A 23,770-nucleotide genomic window follows, 5' to 3' on the forward strand; every position below is an offset into this window, starting at 1 on the left:
CTGAAATATGTGGCACGTGGCACTTTGATACGTGGCACGTGTCACTTAAATACGTGGCACGTGGCACTGAAATATGTGGCACGTGGCACTTTGATACGTGGCACGTGTCTCTTAAATACGTGGCACGTGGCACTGAAAGATGTGGCACGTGGCACTTTGATACGTGGCACGTGGCACTTTGATACGTGGCACGTGGCACTTTGATACGTGGCACGTGGCACTTTGATACGTGGCACGTGGCACTTTGATACGTGGCACGTGGCACTTTGATACGTGGCACGTGGCACTTTGATACGTGGCACTGAAATATGTGGCACGTGGCACTTTGATACGTGGCACGTGGCACTTAAATACGTGGCACGTGGCACTGAAATATGTAGGACACGTCGCACAAAAAAGTTACATGTAGTTTTTTTTGTGTCGACGGTCCGCCGAAGCACGACGCATCCGTCGCACGACAGATGCGACATGTGGCAATCCGTCGCAATGCGTCGCTAATGCAAGCCAATGGAGAAAAAACGCATCCTGCAAGCACTTTTGCAGGATGCGTTTTTTCTCCAACGACGCATTGCGACGGAAGCCAAAAAACGCTAGTGTGAAAGTAGCCTAACCCTAACCCTAGCCCTAACCCTAAATTTAGCCCCAACCCTAACTCTAACCCTAACTCTAACCCTAACCCTAACCCTAATTTTAGCCCCAACTTGTCTTCTCCTGCCGGCCGGCAGATGGCAGCAGATGGCGGGCGCACTGCGCATGCGCCCGCCATGATGAAAAAGCCGGCTGGCAGGAGAAGACAGAAGAGGACCCAGGGACCCCGGGTGAGTATGATAGGGTCCCCGAATCCCCCTATTTCTCTGTCCTCTGATGTGCGATCACATCAGAGGACAGAGAAATAACTGATCGCTTTTTTTTTTTTTTTTTTTTGCGGTCGCCGGTAAACTGTTAATTACCGGCGATCGCAAAGCAGGGGTCGGTGCAAATCGACCCCGATCATGTTCTTTGGGGTCTCGGCTACCCCCGGCAGCCGAGACCCCAAAGAACATCCGGGTGCCGGGCGGCGGGCGTACTGCGCGTGCGCCCGCCATTTTTTCCCGGAAAAAAGATGGCGGCGCCCATGGGGAGACACGAGGAGCACCGGGGGAGGTAGGTAAGTATTGGGGGGCTATTGGGGGCCATCGGGGACCACATTTCTCTGTCCTCCGATGTGCGATCACATCGGAGGACAGAGAAATTAAACGGCAAATCGCGTTTTTTTTTTTTTTCGTTGCGACCGCCGGTAAACGGTTAATTACCGGCGATCGCAACTCGGGGGTCGGTAAAAACCCCCCGAATCATGTTCTCTGGGGTCTCGGCTACCCTCGGCAACCGAGACCCCAGAGAAAATCCGACTCTGGGGGGCGCTATTCACTTTTTCCACAGCGCCGTTAATTAACGGCGCTGTGGTTTAAGTACCCTTAGCGGCCGCCGTTAAAAGGCGTATCGGCGGTCGTTAAGGGGTTAATAACGACTGTCCCACGACGATCTCCCCTATAGAGGGTTAGAGGGTTCGCATCAGCAGATGTGACAGCACTATAGGCTTCCAGTGACACACTGACAGAAGACAATGGCTCTTGCAGTGCAACACTGAAGAGGTTACCTGAGTTCAGGCTCTCGCTTTACGGCAACGCTGCGTGAGAATTTTCCCACGCAGAGGTGCCGCAAGTGACAGTATGAACTATACTGAACTCACGGCGGAGAGATACAGTGCAGAGGATTACCTGCTCTCACTGTATCACCGGAGCCCCTGGAGAGCGGTTGCATTTGCTGATATGACAGCTCTCCATGGGAGATCGTCGTTGGACGCTCATTATTACATGGATCACATCGGATCAGGGAGTATACTGTTGTTTTTTTATTTTTTTACAGGTGATCGAATGCTTCGGAGACTAGGTGTATGGTCAGTATGTATGATGTGTATGATTTTTTTTTTTCTAAACTTGAACACAGTAGCCAGATGATGGTACTACTACTGTCGCATTATCCGGCTTCCTGTCACTGTAGCAGGCATACCTGGATGGGACTAGTAGTCTGATCGGAAGATGCCTGCCCACCACACACACAGATACACACACACACACACACACACACACACACACACACACACACACACACACACACACACACACACACACACACACACACACACACACATACACAGATACACACACACACACACACATATACACACAGATACACACACAGACACGCACATCTTCTCCGTACACACTCTCTGCCCACACTCTTCCCCTTCCCCACCTGCTGTGTTTCTCACAGGCACATCCGCAGCACATCCGCAGATCTTTTTTAAACCTGCGATATTGCTGCGGATTGGCCTGACACAATGGAAGTCAATGGGTTTAGAAACGCTGGAAATCCGCAAAAAGAATTGACATGCTGTGGGAAAAAACTGCAATTCCTCGCATTTTTCCCCTGCATGTGCACTACAAATATCAATTTCACATTGACTAATATTGCTTGTGCACTACACTGTGGATTTGATGCAATTCCGCGCGTCCAAAAACTCTTCAGACCCGCATCAAAATCCGCAATGTGTGCACATAGCCTAATGTTTTTCCATTGACAGATCATGGACCTGTTTGGAATTGTTTTTTGGGAGATGAGAATTGGTATTATTTTCGCCTGCATAACATTGATTGGTTTCTTTTTACTCTATATTTGTGAGGCAGAATGAACAAACAGTTGAACACCACACACTACCCGTTCATCTAATAAGGTTTTCTATTAGACTGTGAACTGTCATTGTCTTGGTAAATAATTAGTTTTTTTAACATAGCTTGCCATGTTTATGGACAGTTTAATTAGAAATGTTCAAAAATATAAAACTCAAGGATATTTTATTACAAAATAATTGTTTTTTACCTTGGCAGATGACTGTACCAGGAGATCAGAAGGACAGCTGACCTCTTCAATTTTTAAATATGATGATCTTGAGATCCTACAAGATACAACTGAAGTGAATGCTATTACTCCAGTTATAAAAACATCCATTCACAGCAAAGATCTGTCAGCTGATCCTTTGAAACAGATCATGTCTTCTGATTCATTACCGACTACTAAGGAAAATGAAAGTCACAAAAGAGGCATTAAAAAACAAACTGCTCCTAAAGCAAAGAAGTCATTTCCATGTTCAGAATGTGGGAAATATTTTAACACGAAAGCGCTTCTTGATAACCACCAGAAAACTCACACAGATGAGAAGCCTTTTTCCTGTTCAGAATGTGGGAAATGTTTTAACCGGAAAAAGTGTCTTGTTAGACACCAGAGAACCCACACAGGGGAGAAGCCTTTTTCCTGTTCAGAATGTGGGAAATGTTTTAACCGGAAAGAGGTTCTTGATAGACACCAGAGAACTCACACAGGGGACAGACCTTTTTCATGTTCAGAATGTGGGAAATGTTTTAACACGAAAGCGCATCTTGATACCCACCAGAGAACTCACACAGGGGAGAAGCCTTTTTCCTGTTCAGAATGTGGGAAATGTTTTAACCGGAAAGAGGTTCTTGATAGACACCAGATAACTCACACAGGGGACAGACCTTTTTCCTGTTCAGAATGTGGGAAATGTTTTAACCGGAAAAAGTGTCTTGTTAGACACCAGAGAACCCACACAGGGGAGAGGCCTTTTTCCTGTTCAGAATGTGGGAAATGTTTTAAATGGAAATCGGTTTTGGTTACGCACCACAGAACCCACACAGGGGACAGACCTTTTTCATGTTCAGAATGTGGCAAATGTTTTAGCGAGAAATCAGTTTTGGTTAAGCACCAGAGAACCCACACAGGGGAGAAGCCTTTTTCCTGTTCAGAATGTGGGAAATGTTATAATCGGAAACAGCATCTTATTAGACATCAGAGCAGTCACACAGAGGAGAAGCCTTTTTCCTGTTCAGAATGTGGGAAATGTTATAATCGGAAAGAGAATCTTACTGGACATCAGAGAACTCACACAGGGGACAGACCTTTTTCATGTTCAGAATGTGGGAAATGTTTTAACACGAAAGCGCATCTTGATTACCACCAGAGAACTCACACAAGGGAGAAGCCTTTTTCCTGTTCAGAATGTGGGAAATGCTTTAGTCGGAAAGATCATCTTATTAGACATCAGAGCAGTCACACAGACGAGAAGCCTTTTTGATTTTCTTAATGTGGGAAATTTTTTACTTGGAAATCAACTGTTAATAAACATCAGAGATGTCTCATAGGGGAGAAGCCATTTTTATGTTCATAATGTTGGAATACTTTTAACCAAAATTGGATCTTCTTAAAGGGGTTGTCTCATGTCATTCCTCATGTTTGCTGACAAAAGGATATAACTAAACTTTGTTAATTCCAAATGTAAAACTATACCCATAATTCACCCCCTGAAGGTAAGTCAGAAGGTGACTAATAGAAAATACATGTACCCCACATTTCAGTATAGAGGGTGAGGTGAGGTATACACACTCACTCTCTAAGCCTCTCACTTCTATGGGTTTCATTGTCCTCACCAAAGACGACTCATCGGGAGACTTTATTTAATATTGACCTATATTCAAGCCAGACTAGATGGGGAAAAACAACTAAAATCGTGTATCATGTTATCCAAAACAGTCAGAAAACTAGCCATATATAGGCAGATCCCAGACGTCAAACTATATACTTCGTAAGTTTATAAGCCACTCCAGTGGCGGTCAGTCAGGAATAGAAAGTATGTGAAAATACAATATAATTATTGTTTTTTTATTTGTTTGGTATTGTAACAGCTGTCTATTAGTAATGCAGGCAAATTGTCCTAGACTGAACTCAGTTTTCAGTTGGCCAAATATGTACCACTCAGGGAATCTTATCTGCTCCAAAGATCATTAGCAGCTTCTACAGTAAGTAATGGCCATGCTGCGGTCTGTCAAGCAATGAGTACAATATCATTATAAAGACTAGGGATATGTGCAACCAAAATGTCTGGGAGATCTGTGCTATTATTTAGTATGAATATGGAAATTATCTCTGGAAGTTGTGTTCCCTGACCGGTATATACTGTATTTTCACATACTATCATTCCCGACACTGGAGTGGCTTATAAACTTACGAAGTATATAGTTTGAAGTCTGTGATCTGCCAATATGTGGCTAGTTTTCTGACTATTTCGGATAACATGATACATGATTTTAATTTTTTTTCGTCTAGTCTCGCTTGAATATAGGTCAATATTAAATAGTCTCTTGATGAGTAATGTTTGGGGAGGACGATGAAACGCGTAGAGACGGAAAGCTTGGAGAGAGTGTGTATATGTCACCTCACCTTATATACTGAGATGTGGGGTAAATGTTTTTTTCTATTGGTCACCTTCTGACTAACCTTCAGGGGGTGAAATATGGATATAGTTTTACATAAGGAATTAATAAAGTTTAGTTTTATCCTTTTGTCGGTGAATCTTCTAATCAAGGGATAATTATATACATATATATATTTTTTCTCAGTGAACTCATTCCTCATGTTTAGCCTCATTAAAATAAAACACTCATACTCTGCTGGCGTGCCGGCTACACTTCAGCGGTGTTGAGACTCACTGTTCCGGGGCTTATGTGAGTTTATCACATCACACGAGCTCTGCGCCCAATCAGTGGCAGCTTCACTGTTCCTTCCTTCGGACGTATTGAACATCAGCAGGAAGCCAGGGCCGCGACTGGTCTCTGACTGCCTCATGACTCTCGATTTGTCTGAAGGTGGGGACAGTGCTGTTTGGGCACAGGGCTCACATGACGTAAAAACCTCAAGAGACCCAAGAATGCAAGTACCCACACTGCTGAAATGGTGCCGGTGTGGGAGGTTTGTGTAAGTGTTTTTATTTTATTAGGACCAAACATGAGGAATGAGAAGAGGTTGTCCAAGTAGTGGACAACCTTTTTAAACATCAAAAATCCCACACAGAGTGAAGTCATTATTAATTATGAGCGAGTGTCATCAGCTGCTCGGGTTTTCCCGAGCACGCTCGGGTGACCTCCGAGAATTTATGACTGCTCGGAGATTTAGTTTTCATTGCGGCGGCTGAATGGTTTACAGCTACTAGCCAGGCTGAGTACATGTGGGGGTTGCCTGGTTGCTAGGGAATCCCACATGTACTCAGCCTGGCTAGTAGCTGTAAACCATTCAGCTGCCACAATGAAAACTAAATCTCCGAGCAGTCATAAATACTCGGAGGTCACCCGAGCATGCTCAGGAAAACCCGAGCAATGAGTACACTCGCTCATCACTAGTCATTATCATTAGTGATCAAAAAGAAAAAAACAGAGCTGCACAGCCGTTACGTGACCGAGGGCTGACTGCGGTCCATTCAATGTGTGTACAGAGAGCCTGACGCCAAGGCAGAGGTGCTCGCTTGAAACAAGTGTATAACTGATGAGAACATATAGAGTAAAGCGGCAACACTCACCATCCTTGTTTGTTGGTCTGAGTCCTTTATTGAAAAATGCAAAACAACACCAACAGCATCTTCACGGCTCGGGATAGTGCAGGAGGAAAGGAGGTGAGCAGGATGTGACGACGGCCGTTTCGCGCCGACGGCAGCGCTTCCACGGGTCCACGTGGAAGCGCTGCCGTCGGCGTGAAACTGCCGTCGACACATCCTGCTCACCTCCTTTCCTCCTGCACTATCCCGAGCCGTGAAGATGCTGTTGGTGTTGTTTTGCATTATCATTAGCGATGAGCGAATGTACTCGTTGCTCGGGTTTTCCCTAGCATGCTCGGGTGATCTCCGAGTATTTCTTAGTGTTCGGAGATTTAGTTTTTCTCTTCGCCACGACAGCACCCACTTGAGAGAGGGGATCTGCCCCTAGGAACAGGAAACCCTATAAAGAGATAAAAGGGGCGGTCCCCCTCGCTCCCACAGTTGGTGTCCGGTTCCTAAGGGAACTCGTGGAGAAGAGGATACCTGGCCTGGACGCCACTTGCGCGGTTTACCTTATAGGACTGCAGGGGCTCCAGTGCTGGAAGCAGCGTCGGGGCTCCTAGTTCAGCTCCCCCCTCTGCTGGCAGGCACCGTGAGGCCGGGATTGGAGAGTCACCTGGCTCATGGAGAAGGACGTTTCAGCTGGCCTGCGTAGGGTTAAAAGTACTCAGGCAAGCGCGACGCCGTTTTCGGTGGGCGTACGCGCGAGTGTGGGGGCCCGATGTGTGTTCCCCCGGAAGTGAAACAAAAGCTTCCTGGGTGAGTGAAGGAGAGAGATGGCGTCGGCAAGCAGGCAGTGCGCAGTTGCATGTAAGATGGCTGTGACCTGGAAGTGACGAAGACTTCCTGGTACAACAGGAAGAAGATGGCGGCCTCCAGTGTAAAAGGACGCCAGCGCTGATACCCCAGAGTCCAAGCATGGCATCACCTCAGGACTAAGCGGTGCCTTCATTAGAAGACACAGCCAATGCACCTCGCAGCCGTACAAGCAGCGGACGATCCAAACAGCAGATCCTCCACATAAAGCACTAAGGAGAAAAGATCCGACCGATCCACCTCTCAGCCTGTAACTCCTTCTCCTCCTCTCCAGCTGGTACCTTGACCGATAGCTTCGCTAGGGTGAGTGTGTATCCCACCCTACTAAGCTGATTGTTGCTCCCTTTTTTCTATGCACCCTAGGCAAAAAGAACTGAAAAATCAAAACACAATGTGCTTTATGTACCCAGACCCTCCCGGATAGTCATACAAAGAGAATATCTTACACTTGTATTGAAACCACATTACATGAAGAATCCTCAGTAAGATCAGATGACATCAGAAAAATGATCAGGGACGAATTGCGGGCCTTACGTAGTTCAGAGAGTATTCCTGAAGGTAAAAGCAGGAAATATAATTCACCAAAATCGGACTGTTCTACTGGTAATGAAGATAGAGATACGGATATTTCCCAGGAATGTATTTCCTCGGAAGGTGAACAAGCCACGTGCTTTCCAACAGAAATCATTGATAATCTTGTAAAATCTGTCTGTGACACCATGGGTATTAAAGGGCCACTGTCACCCCCTCCATCCGTTATGAACTAAAAGAGCCACCTTGTGCAGCAGTAATGCTGCAGTCTAACAAGGTGGCTCTTTTAGTTTTTGATTAAGTTATTACCTCAATAAAGCGTTTTGAAAATTGTCCAAAAAGACCAGATATTGTACCTGGAGGCGGTCCTAAGCGTCCTGTATGAATCCCCCAACGGCCGTCACTCTTCTCTTCAGGGGCGCTGGTTTCCGCCCCCTTCGCGGTGTTTCTTCTTAAATCCGGCGCCTGCGCTGTGCGTGCCTGCCTGGGGCCTGCGCAGTGTTCATTGTGAGTCACACTCAGACGCAGGGTGCCTGACTGCGCCTGTGCGGGCAGTGCGGCCACCCTGTTGCTGAATACAGCAAGCCTCTGCCGTCTGTTCTGCACCAGCTGCAGGAAAACTACATTTCCCAGCGTCCCCCGATAGACCTGGCAGTCAGGGCATGCTGGGAGTTGTAGTTTTCCAGCTGCTGGAGCGCAGTGATGTCCATGGAGCCTGTACAGCGCTGGATAACACCGTACAGCGCTGGATAACACCGCACCGCGCCCGGAGGAGCCTGAAGACAGCGGCCACCACTGGGGTAACAGCTCCGCCACCGCCGCTGTCAGGAGCCCTGGATCTGCGCTATGACCGACAATGAAGACTGCGCCTGCCCCAGGCAGGCACGCACAGCGCAGGCGCCGGATTTAAGAAGAAAAAGCGCGAAGGGGGCGGCGACCATCGCCCCTGAAGAGAAGAGTGACGGCCGTTGGGGGATTCATACAGGACGCTTAGGACCGCCTCCAGGTACAATATCTGGTCTTTGTGGACAATTTTCAAAACGCTTTATTGAGGTAATAACTTAATCAAAAACTAAAAGAGCCACCTTGTTAGACTGCAGCATTACTGCTGCACAAGGTGGCTCTTTTAGTTCATAACGGCTGGAGGGGGTGACAGTGGCCCTTTAAGTATACCAAAGACCCCAAAACACCACAAGATATAATGTTCGCAGGATTATCAGAAAGGAAAAGACCAACCTTTCCAGTAATAACCGCAATCAAAAATTTAGTTAAAGAATGGGAGAGCCAAGGGCAAAAAGGGTTCCCTTCATCATTGAAGAGGCGTTATCCCTTTAATGACAAGGACATGTCTACTTGGGCTAAAGCCCCAAAAGTAGACACGGCAGTAGCGTCCACGTTCAGAAAATCCTTACTTCCAGTAGAGGATTCTGGTTTCCTACAAGACCCACTGGATCGCAAAGCCTACTCTCTGTTAAAGAGGGCATGGGAATCATGTACAGGGGCATTTAAACCGGCTATATCAGCTACATGTACGGCAAGGTCCATGTTAGTCTAGCTAAACGACCTAAAAGGTCTAAAAGGCGGCCTCTCCAGAGATAAGCTAATCTCTTCTTTGCCCCTGATCAGAGGCGCTACAGCATTCCTGGCCGATTCATCTGCTGACTCTATTCGGTTAGCAGCCAAATCAGCGGGCCTAACCAACGCGGCACGTCGAGTGCTTTGGCTAAAGGGTTGGAAAGGAGATGCCTAAACAAAATCAAAGCTCTGTGGCCTTCCATGCCAGGGTGAGTACCTGTTTGGTACAAAACTAGATGAAATCCTGACCAAAGTGGGTAAGAGGAAAAAGGGGTTCCCTAATAATTATTTTCCATTTTATAGGAGAGCATTCCGGAAGCCCGTTTTTAATAACAGAAAGGATTTTAGAAACCAGGACCGCTGGGCCAATAGAGATACCAAACAAAAAGGTTCTTTTTTCTGAAAACGCCCATTTAAAATGGAAGACAAACCACGTTAGAACAGATCTACCAGTAGGTGGTAGATTGTCTTTTTTCTCCACACAATGGTGTATAGTAACCTCCAACTCTTGGGCAATTAGCCTCATAACTTCAGGCCTAAAATTAAAATTTGCCCGAGTCCCTCCGGACTAATTCCTGTTGACTTCTTTAACCCCTTTCTGCCATTGGACGTTATATTCCGTCCATGTGGGGTGGGCCCTAATTCCCAAGGACGGAATAGTACGTCCAGTACGATCGGCCGCTCTCACGGGGGGAGCGCGGCCGATCGCGGCCGGGTGTCAGCTGCCTATCGCAGCTGACATCCGGCACTATGTACCAGGAGCGGTCACGGACCGCCCCCGGCACATTAACCCCCGGCACACCGCGATCAAACATGATCGCGGTGTGCCGGCGGTACAGGGAAGCATCGCGCAGGGAGGGGGCTCCCTGCGGGCTTCCCTGAGACCCCCGGAGCAACGCGATGTGATCGCGTTGCTGCGAGGGTCTCCTACCTCCTATCCCTGCAGGCCCTGGATCCAAAATGGCCGCGGGGCTGCATCCGGGTCCTGCAGGGATTACTTCCGGGTGCCGTGCAGGCTGCAGATGAAAGCTGCAGCCTGCACGGCTGTAAGTGAGATCGGTGATCTGACAGAGTGCTGTGCACACTGTCAGATCACCGATCTGTAATGTCCCCCCTGGGACAAAGTAAAAAAGTAAAAAAAAAATTCCCACATGTGTAAAAAAAAAAAAGAAAAAAAAATTCCTAAATAAAGAAAAAAAAAATATATTATTCTCATAAATACATTCCTTTATCTAAATTAAAAAAATCAAACAATAAAAGTACACATATTTAGTATCGCCGCGTCCGTAACGACCCCACCTATAAAACTATATCCCTAGTTAACCCCTTCAGTGAACACCGTAAAAAAAATTAAAAAAAAAACGAGGCTAAAAACAACGCTTTATTCTCATACCGCCAAACAAAAAGTAGAATAACACGCAATCAAAAAGATAGATATAAATAACCATGGTACCGCTGCAAACGTCATCTTGTCCCGCAAAAAACAAGCCGCCATATAGCATCATCAGCGAAAAAATAAAAAAGTTATAGTCCTCAGAATAAAGCGATGCCAAAACAATTATCTTTTCTGTAAAATAGTTTTTATCGTATAAAAGCGCCAAAACATAAAAAAAATGATAGAAATGAGGTGTCGCTGTAATCGTACTGACCCGAAGAATAAAACTGCTTTATCAATTTTACCAAACGCGGAATGGTATAAATGCCTCCCCCAAAAGAAATTCATGAGTAGCTGGTTTTTGGTCATTCTGCCTCACAAAAATCGAAATAAAAAGCGATCAAAAAATCTCCCGTGCCCGAGCATGTTACCAATAAAAACGTCAACTCGTTCTGCAAAAAAACAAGCCCTCACATGACTCTGTGGACTCAAATATGGAAAAATTATAGCTCTCAAAATGTGGTAACGCAAAAAATATTTTTTGCAATAAAAAGCTTCTTTCAGTGTGTGACAGCTGCCAATCATAAAAATCCGCTAAAAAACCCGCTATAAAAGTAAATCAAACCCCCCTTCATCACCCCCTTAGTTAGGGAAAAATAAAAAAATTTAAAAAATTTATTTCCATTTTACCATTAGGGTTAGGGCTAGGGCTAGGGCTAGGGTTAGGGTTGGGGTTAGGGTTGGGGCTAGGGTTAGGGCTAGGGTTGGGGCTAGGGTTAGGGTTGGGGCTAGGGTTGGGGCTAGGGTTAGGGCTAGGGTTAGGGTTAAGGCTACAGTTAGGGTTGGGGCTAAAGTTAAGGTTAGGGTTTGGATTACATCTACGGTTGGGAATAGGGTTGGGATTAGGGTTAGGGGTGTGTCTGGGTTAGAGATGTGGTTAGGGTTACCATTGGGATTAGGGTTAGGGGTGTGTTTGGATTAGGGTTTCAGTTATAATTGGGGGGTTTCCACTGTTTAGGCACATCAGGGGCTCTCCACATGGCGTCCGATCTCAATTTCAGCCAATTCTGCGTTGAAAAAGTAAAACAGTGCTCCTTCCCTTCCGAGCTCTCCCGTGCGCCCAAACAGGGGTTTACCCCAACATATGGGGTATCAGCGTACTCGGAACACATTGGAGAACAACTTTTGGGGTCCAATTTCTCCTGTTACCCTTGGGAAAATACAAAACTGGGGGCTAAAAAATAATTTTTGTGGAAAAAAAAATGTTTTATTTGCATGGCTCTGCGTTATAAACTGTAGTGAAACAATTGGGGGTTCAAAGCTCTCACAACACATCTAGATGAGTTCCTTAGGGGGTCTACTTTCCAAAATGGTGTCACTTGTGGGGGGTTTCTACTGTTTAGGTACATTAGGGCCTCTGCAAACGCAATGTGACGCCTGCAGACCATTCCATCTAAGTCTGCATTCCAAATGGCGCTCCTTCCCTTCCGAGCCCTCCCATGCGCCCAAACGGTGGTTCCCCTCCACATATGGGGTATCAGCATACTCAAGACAAATTGGACAACAACTTTTGGGGTCCAATTTCTCCTGTTACCCTTGGGAAAATACAAAACTGGGGGCTAAAAAATAATTTTTGGGGGAAATTTTTTTTTTATTATTTTCACGGCTATGCGTTATAAACTGTAGTGAAACACTTGAGGGTTCAAAACTCTTTTTTTTTACTGTTTAGGTACATTAGGGGCTCTGCAAAAGCAATGTGACGCCTGCAGACCATTCCATCTAAGTCTGCATTCAAAATGGCGCTCCATCCCTTCCGAGCCCTCCCGTGTGCCCAAACAGTGGTCCCCCCCCCATATATGGGGTATCAGCGTACTCAGGACAAATTGGACAACAACTTTTGGGGTCCAATTTCTCCTGTTACCCTCGGGAAAATACAAAACTGGGGGCTAAAAAATAATTTTTGTGGGAAAAAAGTTTGTTTTTATTTTTGCATTATAAACTTCTGTGAAGCAGTTGGTGGGTCAAAGTGCTCACTACACCTCTAGATAAGTTCCTTAGGGTGTCTACTTTCCAAAATGGTGTCACTTGTGGGGGGGTTTCAATGTTTAGGCACATCAGTGGCTCTCCAAACGCAACATGGGGTCCCATCTCAATTCCTGTCAATTTTGCAGTGAAAAGTCAAACGGCGCTCCTTCCCTTCCAAGCTCTCCCATGCGCCCAAACAGTGGTTTACCCCCACATATGGGGTATCAGCGTACTCCGGACAAATTGTACAACAACTTTTGGGGTCCAATTTCTTCTCTTACCCTTGGGAAAATAAAAAATTGGGGGCGAAAAGATCATTTTTGTGAAAAAATATGATTTTTTATTTTTACGGTTCTGCATTATAAACTTCTGTGAAGCACTTGGTGAGTCAAAGTGCTCACCACACCTCTAGATAAGCTCCTTAGGGGGTCTACTTTCCAAAATGGTGTCACTTGTGGGGGGTTTCAATGTTTAGGCATATCAGGGGCTCTCCAAACGCAACATGGCGTCCCATCTCAATTCCAGTCAATTTTGCATTGAAAAGTCAAATGGCGCTCCTTCGCTTCCGAGCTCTGTTATGCGCCCAAACAGTGGTTTACCCCCACATATGGGGTATCGGCGTACTCAGGACAAATTGTACAACATCTTTTGGGGTCCATTTTCTCCTGTTACCCTTGGTAAAATAAAACAAATTGGAGCTGAAGTAAATTTTGTGTGAAAAAAAAGTTAAATGCTCATTTTTATTTAAACATTCCAAAAATTCCTGTGAAACACCTTAAGGGTTAATAAACTTCTTGAATGTGGTTTTGAGCACCTTGAGGGGTGCAGTTTTTAGAATGGTGTCACACTTGGGTATTTTCTATCATATAGACCCCTCAAAATGACTTCAAATGAGATGTGGTCCCTAAAAAAAAATGGTGTTGTGAAAATGAGAAATTGCTGGTCAAATTTTAACCCTTATAACTCCCTAACAAAAAAAATTTTGGTTCCAAAATTGTGCTGATGTAAAGTAGACATGTGGGAAATGTTACTTATTAAGTATTTTGTGTGACATATCACTGTGATTTAATTGCATAAAAATTCAAAGTTGGAAAATTGCAAAATTTTTAAAATTTTCGCCAAATTTCCATTTTTTTCACAAATAAACGCATGTAATATCAAAGAAATTTTACCACTATCATGAAGTACAATATGTCACGAGAAAACAGAGTCAGAATCACCGGGATCCGTTGAAGCGTTCCAGAGTTATAACCTCATAAAGGGACAGTGGTCAGAATTGTAAAAATTAGCCTGGTCCATAACGTGCAAACCACCCTTGGGGGTGAAGGGGTTAAAGTCGCAATCTCAACAACAGTTTTGGAGCAGGAAATAATAAATCTCCTATCCAAAAGAGTATTAGTAGAAGTCCCGTTTCATCAGAGAGGAAAGGGATTTTATTCCCCTTTATTCTTGGTTCCAAAACCAGATGGGTCATATAGAACTATAATAAATCTTAAGAAAATGAATATCTTTTTAGAAAACCAAACCTTCAAGATGGAGTCTATCATATCCACTGTAAAAAACTTCTGTTCCCCAGGTGCTTTATGGCAGTCCTCCACTTAAAAGATGTGTATTACCATCTACCAATTTATGTCAAACAGCAGTATCTGCGTGTGGCGATCATGATGAAGGGACAGATATGTCATTTTCAATATACAGCAATGCCCTTTGGACTGTCAATAGCTCCCAGAGTCTTTACCAAATTAATGTCAGAAGTAATGTCATACTTAAGATTAAAAGATACTCTCATAGTTAGTGTTGAGCGATACCTTCCGATATCGGAAAGTATCGGTATCGGATTGGATCGGCCGATATTCAAAAAATATCGGATATCGCCGATACCCGATACCAATGCAAGTCAATGGGACCAAAATATCGGAATTAAAATAAACCCTTTCTTTCCTTGTAGGTTCATTCTACATGAAGGAAAACAACTAAGAATAATGTAGGATGTATTGGGGGAGGTGGCGGAGACATTAAAGGCATATAGGTTTTGCCCAATCAAATAGAATTGCAGGAATTTTAATTTTTTTTTTAAGACGTTCAGAGTTGCAAAGATATTGACTATGTTAAGATTTTTTTTTATTTTGTCAGATATTGATGTTTCACTACTTCCATGCCCTTCACCTTTTTTACTTCTCCCACACTTTCTTCTTCATCATCCTCAGCAGCAGCATCTTTGACATCAACTTCTTCTTCACCTTATTCATCTTCTTCTTCATCTTCTACCTATTATTTTTTTTTGTTACATTCTTCATACTCTTTTTATGAAATTCTTCTTCTTCTTCATATTCTACTTCTTCATCATATTCTTATTTGTGACAGGCATTTCTGTAGTTGTTATCTATAAAAGTTTGAAGATTACACCTTCCGTTCTGCCTGTCACAAAAGAGTTACAACAGGATTTGTCCGTGTTCAGTTAGGCCTGCAGCAGCAGGCTTTTTCCAGGGGCACCTCGAGGAGGAACGGACTCACCCCGATACACTACTTAGTCTTCTTCTGCTTATAATTTAGATAATATCTTTTGCTCTGATTTTTCTTGTTCTTCTGCTTCTCGGTGTTCAGGGTCGTCCTCTTTAGGGTCTTGAACTTGGAAATGTAGCAGAAGGTCCAAGAGCCAATGGAACTACCGAGGACCAGCTGACGTTACTGGAACCCCGTTACTAAGCAGGAGGTACCCGTGCCAGAAAGCACTACCAAGGACCACCTGACGTTGGTGGAACTCGGATACCCAGAAGGAGGCACCTAAGCCAAAGGCTCTGCCCGGAACCAGCTGACGTTACTGGAACCAGGGGGACCTATTCAAGATTGTCTTCCTAGAGCCCCAACTAGCGGCGTTGGAGCCAAGGGTAAGCAGGGGGAGCAGAGTGTAGTCCGAAGCCTGCACTGGAGGCAGTTTAATATCTGTTGTGTCTGTGTGGCGTTTGCAGGACAAGTTGCCAGCTACACAGCAGGGGAACAGCTGGCATTACTGAACCCCACTGACACAGTGGCGAGTGTTTTTCTCTGTGCAGCCAGCACTTCCGAGCACCAACTGGCGGTGTTAGAGCCCAGGGAATCAAGGAGGAGCAGAGTGTAGGCCGAAGCCTGCACTGGAGGCAGCTTATAGTCTGTTGTGTCTGCGTGGCGTTTTCAGGACACGTTGCCGGCTACACAGCAGGGGAACAGCTGGCGTTACTGAACCCCACTGACACAGTGGCGAGTGTTTTTCTCTGTGCAGCCAGCACTTCCGAGCACCAACTGGCGGTGTTAGAGCCCAGGGACAGCAGGAGGAGCAGAGTGTAGGCTGAAGCCTGCATTGGAGGAAGCTTATTGTCTGTTGTGTCTGCGTGGCGTTTGCAGGACACGTTGCCCGCTACACAGCAGGGGAACAGCTGGCGTTACTGAACCCCACTGACACAGTGGCAAGTGTTTTTCTCTGTGCTGCCAGCACTTCCGAGCACCAACTGGCGGTGTTAGAGCCCAGGGAATCAAGGAGGAGAAGAGCAGAGTGTAGGCCAAAGCCTGCACTGGAGGCAGCTTAGTGTCTGCGTGTCGTTTGCAGGACACGTTGCCGGCTACACAGCAGGGCAACAGCTGGCGTTACTGAACCCCACTGACACATTGGAGAGTGTTTTTCTCTGTGCAGCCTGCACTTCCGAGCACCAGCTGTCGGTGTTAGAGCCCAGGGAATCAAGGAGGAGCAGAGTGTAGGCCGAAGCCTAATTGAGCACATTGAAAGGGAACCTTTAAACCCCCTGTGAAGGAAGCCCAGTTCCTCCCACATCACCAATCCGTGACGTCACTACACAGGCACAGCTCTCCGGCGCCCCCTTGCCCCCTTTGTCTCTCAGGTCAGTAAGGGAACTGCACCTAGAGCAAATGGCCACCGGGGAGACTGCCCTGTTACCCACGCTGGGTATTCTAAGATTCGCAATCAGAATAAAAGGATCAGCCCAAAATTAATTTATGACTTAATTGCCTTAAGGGTGCCCTAGGTAATTACAAGAAATATACAGTCAAAATATATCAAGAGTTACAGTCAGAGAAAAATATAACAATCATAAGACAAGGCTTAGAGGTATAAAACTGGAGGTCAATTTACCAGGTTGAAGGTCGCTTGTGGAAGACGGGGGGCTCAGCGTTCCGCAGGTCCAAGACTTAGTTGCCGGGCAGCCCCCAGAAAGCGTGTGCTTGCTCCCTTCTGGCTGGCATATGCCCTGTTCCTTAGTTCCTTAGTCATCTTCCTCTGTTCTGACCCACTCTCCAAGTGTCCCAGCTCTTAACCCTGTGGTGTCCCTCCCCCTGTAGCTGGGTGGGCTTAGCAATCTCCACCCCTCTGCCTCCCTGCAAGATTTATTCCAATATCTAATAAATGGGATAACTTCTCTCAGGATAATCGGATCAGTACACGGGCAGTACCAGCGCATGTGGTTTGTTCTGCCGATCGTACAGGGATCAAACCTGGACCCATTTGGTCGCTGTGGGAGGATGATCTCTATATCTCGGGTTTCAGAACTCCCACGGGCCCGGGAGTCGCACTGTCAGATGCGCAATTTCTTTAGGGTGAGGGGGATATTTTTTATGAGCCGGTACCTCTGACGATGCATCCATAATTCACGATTCCATGTTGGAGACGGTTCGACTGGACGGCCATAATAGATGTGTATCCTGTGGCCACTTGACATGCATGCTTTAATTAAGCCCCTTAGGCACTTCTATGTCCCCTGCTGGTGTGGCTTCCTCACTCAGGCTTTGAAATGCCAACTGCCTGCTACATGGTACTCAGCCCATTACCATACTAAAAGGAACTTTATTCATTAGAAAAGGTGGGGGCCAGGAGCACTCCTCTCTGCAGACCTGTGACCAGAAGACAAAATGGAGTCACGCCAATCTCTGTTAGTATGCCCATCCAAGATGGCGGCTGTTCCCTCATCACACCCCCCAGCCGTTAGTAACTAGAAGAGCTACCTTGTGCAGCAGTAATGCTGCACAAGGAAAAGGTGGATCTTTTAATTATGCTCCTTGCACACACTGAACGAAACACCTCTAAAATTTTGCCCCTCATATCGTGAAACCGTCTCGGAGGCGGGACTTTCGTTCTTAATGAGACGAAGCACAGCTGTCAAAAATACCCCCTTGGTGCTGTGCGCAGCCTCCTGAGCGTTGCTTTTTTGTGTTCCGGAGTCTGCGCTGTTGTGTTATTCCTTGGCCATGCGCTGTTAATGCTCAAAGCCATGAATCCCAGCACCGCAGTGTCTTCTGATTTATTCACACTGCGGGGCTGGGATTCATGGCCTTGCGCAGTAAATATTTTCGCCTCTCACTCATGTCCTTACGCCTGCTTCAGACTGTGCGGAGTCAGCTGATCCCTTATCGCATGCCATGGCCGTGAAGCCGCACAGTCTGAAGAAAGCGGAAGGAGATAAGTGAGAGGCGAAGATATGCACTGCGCATGCCCATGAATCTCAGCCCCGCAGTGTCTTCTGATTTATTCACACTGCGGGGCTGGGATTCATGGCCTTACGCAGTAAATATCTTCACCTCTCACTCATGTCCTTACGCCTGCTTCAGACTATGTGGCGTCAGCTGATCCCTTATCGCATGCCACGGCCGTGAAGCCGCACAGTCTGAAGAAGACGGAAGGAGATAAGTGAGAGGCGAAGATATTCACTGCGCATGCCCATGAATCCCAGCCCCGCAGTGAGAATAAATAAGATACTGCGGGGCGTTATCTCGGGCAGGGCAGTCACACAGGCACAGCCAGCCTGACAACAAATGATGTCAGAAGACGGGCAGCGCTAAGTGCGCATGGCCAAGGGATAACATAACAGCGCAGGCTCCGGGACAGATCCAAACAACGCTGAGGAGGCGGCGCACGGCACCAAGGGGGTTGCTGTGTGTCATTACGAAGGAAAGTCACACCTCCGGGATGGTTAAACGGTATCAGGGGACACATTTTATAAGTGTTTAGTTCTGCGTGTGCAATAAGTATAACAAAAAGAGCCACCTTGTCCAAATGCAGCATTAGTGCTGCACAAGGTGGCTCTTTTAGTTACAAACGCCTGGGAGGGGCAGGTTTCCTTTAATTTTTGTTGTAGTGTCTGCGTGGCGTTTGCAGGACAAGTTGCCAGCTACACAGCAGGGGAACAGCTGGCATTACTGAACCCCACTGACACAGTGGCGAGTGTTTTTCTCTGTGCAGCCAGCACTTCCGAGCACCAACTGGCAGTTTAGAGCCCAGGGAATCAAGGAGGAACAGAGTGTAGGCCGAAGCCTGCACTGGAGGCAGCTTATTGTCTGTTGTGTCTGCGTGGCGTTTGCAGGACACGTTGCCGGCTACACAGCAGGGGAACAGCTGGCGTTACTGAACCCCACTGACACAGTGGCGAGTGTTTTTCTCTGTGCAGCCAGCACTTCCGAGCACCAACTGATGGTGTTAGAGCCCAGGGACAGCAGGAGGAGCAGAGTGTAGGCCAAAGCCTGATTGGAGGAAGTTGTGCATGCCCATGGATCCCAGGCCCGCAGTGTGATTAAATCAGAAGAGACTGCGAGGCAGGATCTCGGGCAGTGCGGCCGAACAGGCGCAGCCAGCTTGACAACAAATGATATCAGAAGACGGGCAGCGCTAAGTTCGCATGGCCAAGGGATAACATAACAGCGCAGGCTACGGGACAGATTCAAACAACGCTGAGGAGGGCGGCGCACGGCACCAAGGGGGAAGGGATGACGGCTGTGATGCGTCCCATTATGAAGGGAAGTCCCACCTCCGGGACGGTTTCACGGTATGAGGGGACACATTTTATAAGTGTTAAGTTCTGCGTGTGCAAGGAGCTAAACTAAAAGAGCTACCTTTTCGTTGTGCAGCATTACTGCTGCACAAGATGGCTCTTTCAGTAACAAACGCCTGGGGGGGACAGGTTCCCTTAAATTTCAGTAGTTGAGTCAGCGTGGCAGTCGCAGGACACATTGCCGGCTACACAGCTGGGGATCAGCTGACGTTACTGAAACCCAATAACACTGTATCATGTGTTTTGACTGTGCAGACGGCACTTCTGAGCATCAACTGGCGGTGTTGGAGCTCAGGGATTACAGTTCAGGTGGTAGAAACATGTACGCAACAGGAGACCTGGATACTGTAGCCAACCAGTTATTTAATCTGGAAGAGGAGTGGCAAATTCCTGTGAGATCCAGGCCTTGTTCATTTTCAGAAAAGTAAGCCGGTCAACGTTATCGGAGGATAGTCGCATGCGACGGTCTGTTAGTACACCTCCTACGGCACTAAAGACGCGTTCTGATAATACACTAGCAGCAGGGCAAGCCAGCACCTCCAATCCATACTGGCTTAGCTCTGGCCATGTATCCAGCTTAGAGACCCAAAATTTGAAGGGGGAAGAGCCGTCTGGGAGTACAGTAAGAGGGCAAGACATGTAGTCTGTCACCATCTGACAGAAACGTTGCCTCCTGCTGACTGGAGCCGTCTGTGATGGTGTAGACATGTGTGGCGGGCACACAAAACTGTGCCACAGTTGGGCCATACTGGTCTTGCCTTGTGCTGAGGCACTGCTTCTGCTCCCTGTTTGTGCAGAGCTTCCTCCACTGCCTCGACGCACTTAGCTGCTTTGTAAAGCACTAGCAGCACTGCTCTCAGTTGGACTGGAGAAGATGATGGAATTCACCAGTGTGTCTTGGTACTCCCGCATTTTACGCTCCCGGTTCAACGGTGTTATGAGGCTTTGTAAGTCAGCCGTGTTGAGAATGCGGCGGTCGTTTCTCAGGCACTGCAGCATGAAATCAACCATGTGCTGCAGACTGCCAACTGGCCAAGAAACGCTGTCCCCTGCTTGAGGGGTGATCTCTGCCTGCTCTGCATCACCCCACCCTCGCTCTACACACTGACTACTGGAGAATTGTGTAACTTCCTCCTCCATTGACTCCTCATCCTCCTCACAAAGTGTCCCCTGCCTAGGCCTTTGTGAGGAACCACGTAGCGCTGACTGTCCAGAAGCTGATGGAATTGGTGACTTCTCATCCTCCACCTCTTCCATAACATCATCCCTTAGAGCTTGCAGTGTTTGTTGAAGCAGGCAGATAAGGGGGACAGTCATGCTGACTAGTGCATCATCTGCACTCGCCATCCGCGTGGAATCATTGAAGGAACGCAAAACCTGGCAGACGTCCTTCATAGTGGCCCACTCAGTGGTTGTGAAGTCTGAACGGCGCGGATTGCGATTTCTTTGCGCCTGATGCAGCTGATACTCCATTACTGCTGGCTGCTGCTCACACAACCGCTCCAACATATGTAATGTGGAATTCCACCTGGTGGGTAGGTCACATATGATGCGATGTTCCGGAAGGCGGAATCGGCGCTGCAGGGCTGCAATGCGTGATCTTGCCATGCTGGAATGCACAGTGAGCACTGTTGTGAATTTGCTTTTTGCTCCCTCTAGTGGTTACTAGTTTTTTGACTCTGGTTTTTCTGTCATTCCTTTTATCCGCACCTGGGTCGTTAGTTAGGGGTGTTGCTATATAAGCTCCCTGGACCTTCAGTTCTATGCCTGGCAACGTAGTTATCAGAGCTAGTCTGCTGTGCTCTTGTCTACTGATCCTGGTTCCAGTTATATCAGCTAAGTCTGCCTTTTGCTTTTTGCTATTTGTTTTGGTTTTGTATTTTTGTCCAGCTTGTTCCTAATCTATATCCTGACCTTTGCTGGAAGCTCTAGGGGGCTGGTGTCCTCCCCCCGGACCGTTAGACGGTTCGGGGGTTCTTGAATTTCCAGTGTGGATTTTGATAGGGTTTTTGTTGACCATATAAGTTACCTTTCTTTATTCTGCTATCAGTAAGCGGGCCTCTCTGTGCTAAACCTGGTTCATTTCTGTGTTTGTCATTTCCTCTTACCTCACCGTCATTATTTGTGGGGGGCTTCTATCCAGCTTTGGGGTCCCCTTCTCTGGAGGCAAGAAAGGTCTTTGTTTTCCTCTACTAGGGGTAGCTAGATTCTCCGGCTGGCGCGTGTCATCTAGAATCAACGTAGGAATGATCCCCGGCTACTTCTAGTGTTGGCGTTAGGAGTAGATATATGGTCAACCCAGTTACCACTACCCTATGAGCTGGATTTTTGTATTCTGCAGACTTCCACGATCCTCTGAGACCCTCGCCATTGGGGTCATAACAGAGCACACTCTAGGCGGACCTTGTGCAGCAGTGCATCAAGATCCGGATATTCCCTCAAAAAACTCTGCATGACCAAGTTGAGCACATGTGCCAGACATGGGATGTGAGTGAGGTTGCCTAGGGCAAGAGCTGCCACCAGATTTCGGCCATTGTCACACACTACCATGCCAGGCTGGAGATTCGCTGGCACAAACCACACGTCGCTTTCCTGCTTGATGGCATTCCAGAGCTCCTGCGCTGTGTGGCTTCGATTCCCCAAAGAAATTAATTTCAAGACGGCTTGTTGACGTTTGGCCACAGCTGTGCTCATGTCTGTCGTAACAGGTAAACATTCACGGGTCCATGTGGAGGTGGACTGTGACGGCTCCTGCAGTGATGATTCTGAGGAACTTGTGTATGAGGAGGAGTCAATGCGTACAGACTGGATTCCTGCAATCCTTGGAGTTGTCAGAACACGTCCTGCGCCACTCGCACGATCTGTACCCGGCTCAACAACATTAACCCAATGGGCAGTGAGGGAAAGGTATCGCCCCTGTCCATGGTGACTGGTCCACGCATCGGTGGTGAGGTGGACCTTGCTACTGACGGCGTTCAGTAGCGCGTGTTTTATGTGTCCCTCCACATGCTTGTGCAGGGCAAGGATGGCTTGCCTGCTGAAATAAAAGCGGCTGGGCACATTGTATTGTGGGACTGCCAATGCCATCAAGTTACAGAAGCTGTCAGTCTCCACCAGCCTGAATGACAGCATTTCAAGGGACAGTAGTTTTGCAATGCCAGCATTCAGAGCCTGTGCTCGGGGGTGGTTTGCCGAGAATGGCCGCCTTTTCTCCCATGCCTGTGCTACCGATGGCTGTAGACTGGGCTGGGAGTGTGAGGATGACTGGGAACGTGGTGCTGTGGGTGGAATTACAGTGGGTCTCTGGAAAACAGTGCCAGAGGTTCTTCCATGGCGATCCTATGAGGAAGCCGAACCGGCTGTGTGTGAGCTGGAGGAAGAGGCAACAACACGAGCTGAAGAGGTGGTAGGTGCCGCTGTTGGATGGCCTAGGTCTTCAGTGTGTTTTTATAACTCCACCGCGTGCTTGGTCCGCACATGTTTCCACATATTTGTGGTATTGAGGTTGCTGACATTTTTCCCTCTTTTGACTTTCTGATGACACACCTTGCATTAGACAAAGCAAATGTCATCTGCAACTGTGTCAAGAAAGGACCAGGCACTGCAAGTCTTGGGAGCGCCCGTTTTGGCTTTTGGAAGAGGCGTGCTCCTAACGGGTGCCGAAGTTGAGGCTACAGGAACCGCAGTCTTCACCCTCCCTCTCCCTATTTGGCCCGTTCAGGGAATCTCTTCCTCAGAGCTGCTCCCACCACCTTCCTGTACCTCACGCCACGATGGGTCAAGAACCTCATCATCTACACTACCCTCTGCCACCAACTGCTTCTCCTGGGTAGTCTCGGCAGCACAGTACGCACCAGAAAGTGGCACCTGAGTCTCATCATCAGATGCGTACTGCGGTGTGGTGACCGGAGGCACTGGCCCACCCGTCTCTTCAGAGTCAGAGAGACAAAGCTGTTGGGCATCACTGCATACTGCCTCTTCCATTTCTCCAATGCTGCTTGGCTGGCCCCCTGTTTCCAAGCCAAGAGATTCAGAGAACAGAAGTAGAGATGGCTCCTGTCCTGGGCTCTCTGCAGGTGGTGAAGAGACAGATGGGTGCTCTCCAGTGCTCTGTGCCTGAGAGGATGTGGCACTAATTGAAGTCGATGCGTTAGCTGC

At 47.3% G+C, this 23,770-nt stretch overlaps 1 protein-coding gene across 1 annotated transcript in view; it reads left to right on the top strand.

The window, feature by feature from the left end:
* The window catches only part of LOC143767940 (uncharacterized), a 69,005-nt gene extending 64,620 nt beyond the window's left edge, over positions 1–4,385 (top strand). Inside the window, exon 12 of the mRNA XM_077256484.1 lies at positions 2,928–4,385. Within this exon, the coding sequence (XP_077112599.1) occupies positions 2,928–4,192 (1,265 nt within the window). The 3' untranslated portion in view covers positions 4,193–4,385. The remainder of the gene's footprint in view (positions 1–2,927) is intronic.
* The last annotated feature ends 19,385 nt before the right edge of the window (positions 4,386–23,770 follow it).

The sequence above is a fragment of the Ranitomeya variabilis genome, chromosome 4 (genome assembly GCF_051348905.1).
Source record: "Ranitomeya variabilis isolate aRanVar5 chromosome 4, aRanVar5.hap1, whole genome shotgun sequence".
NCBI classification, from domain to species: domain Eukaryota; kingdom Metazoa; phylum Chordata; class Amphibia; order Anura; family Dendrobatidae; genus Ranitomeya; species Ranitomeya variabilis.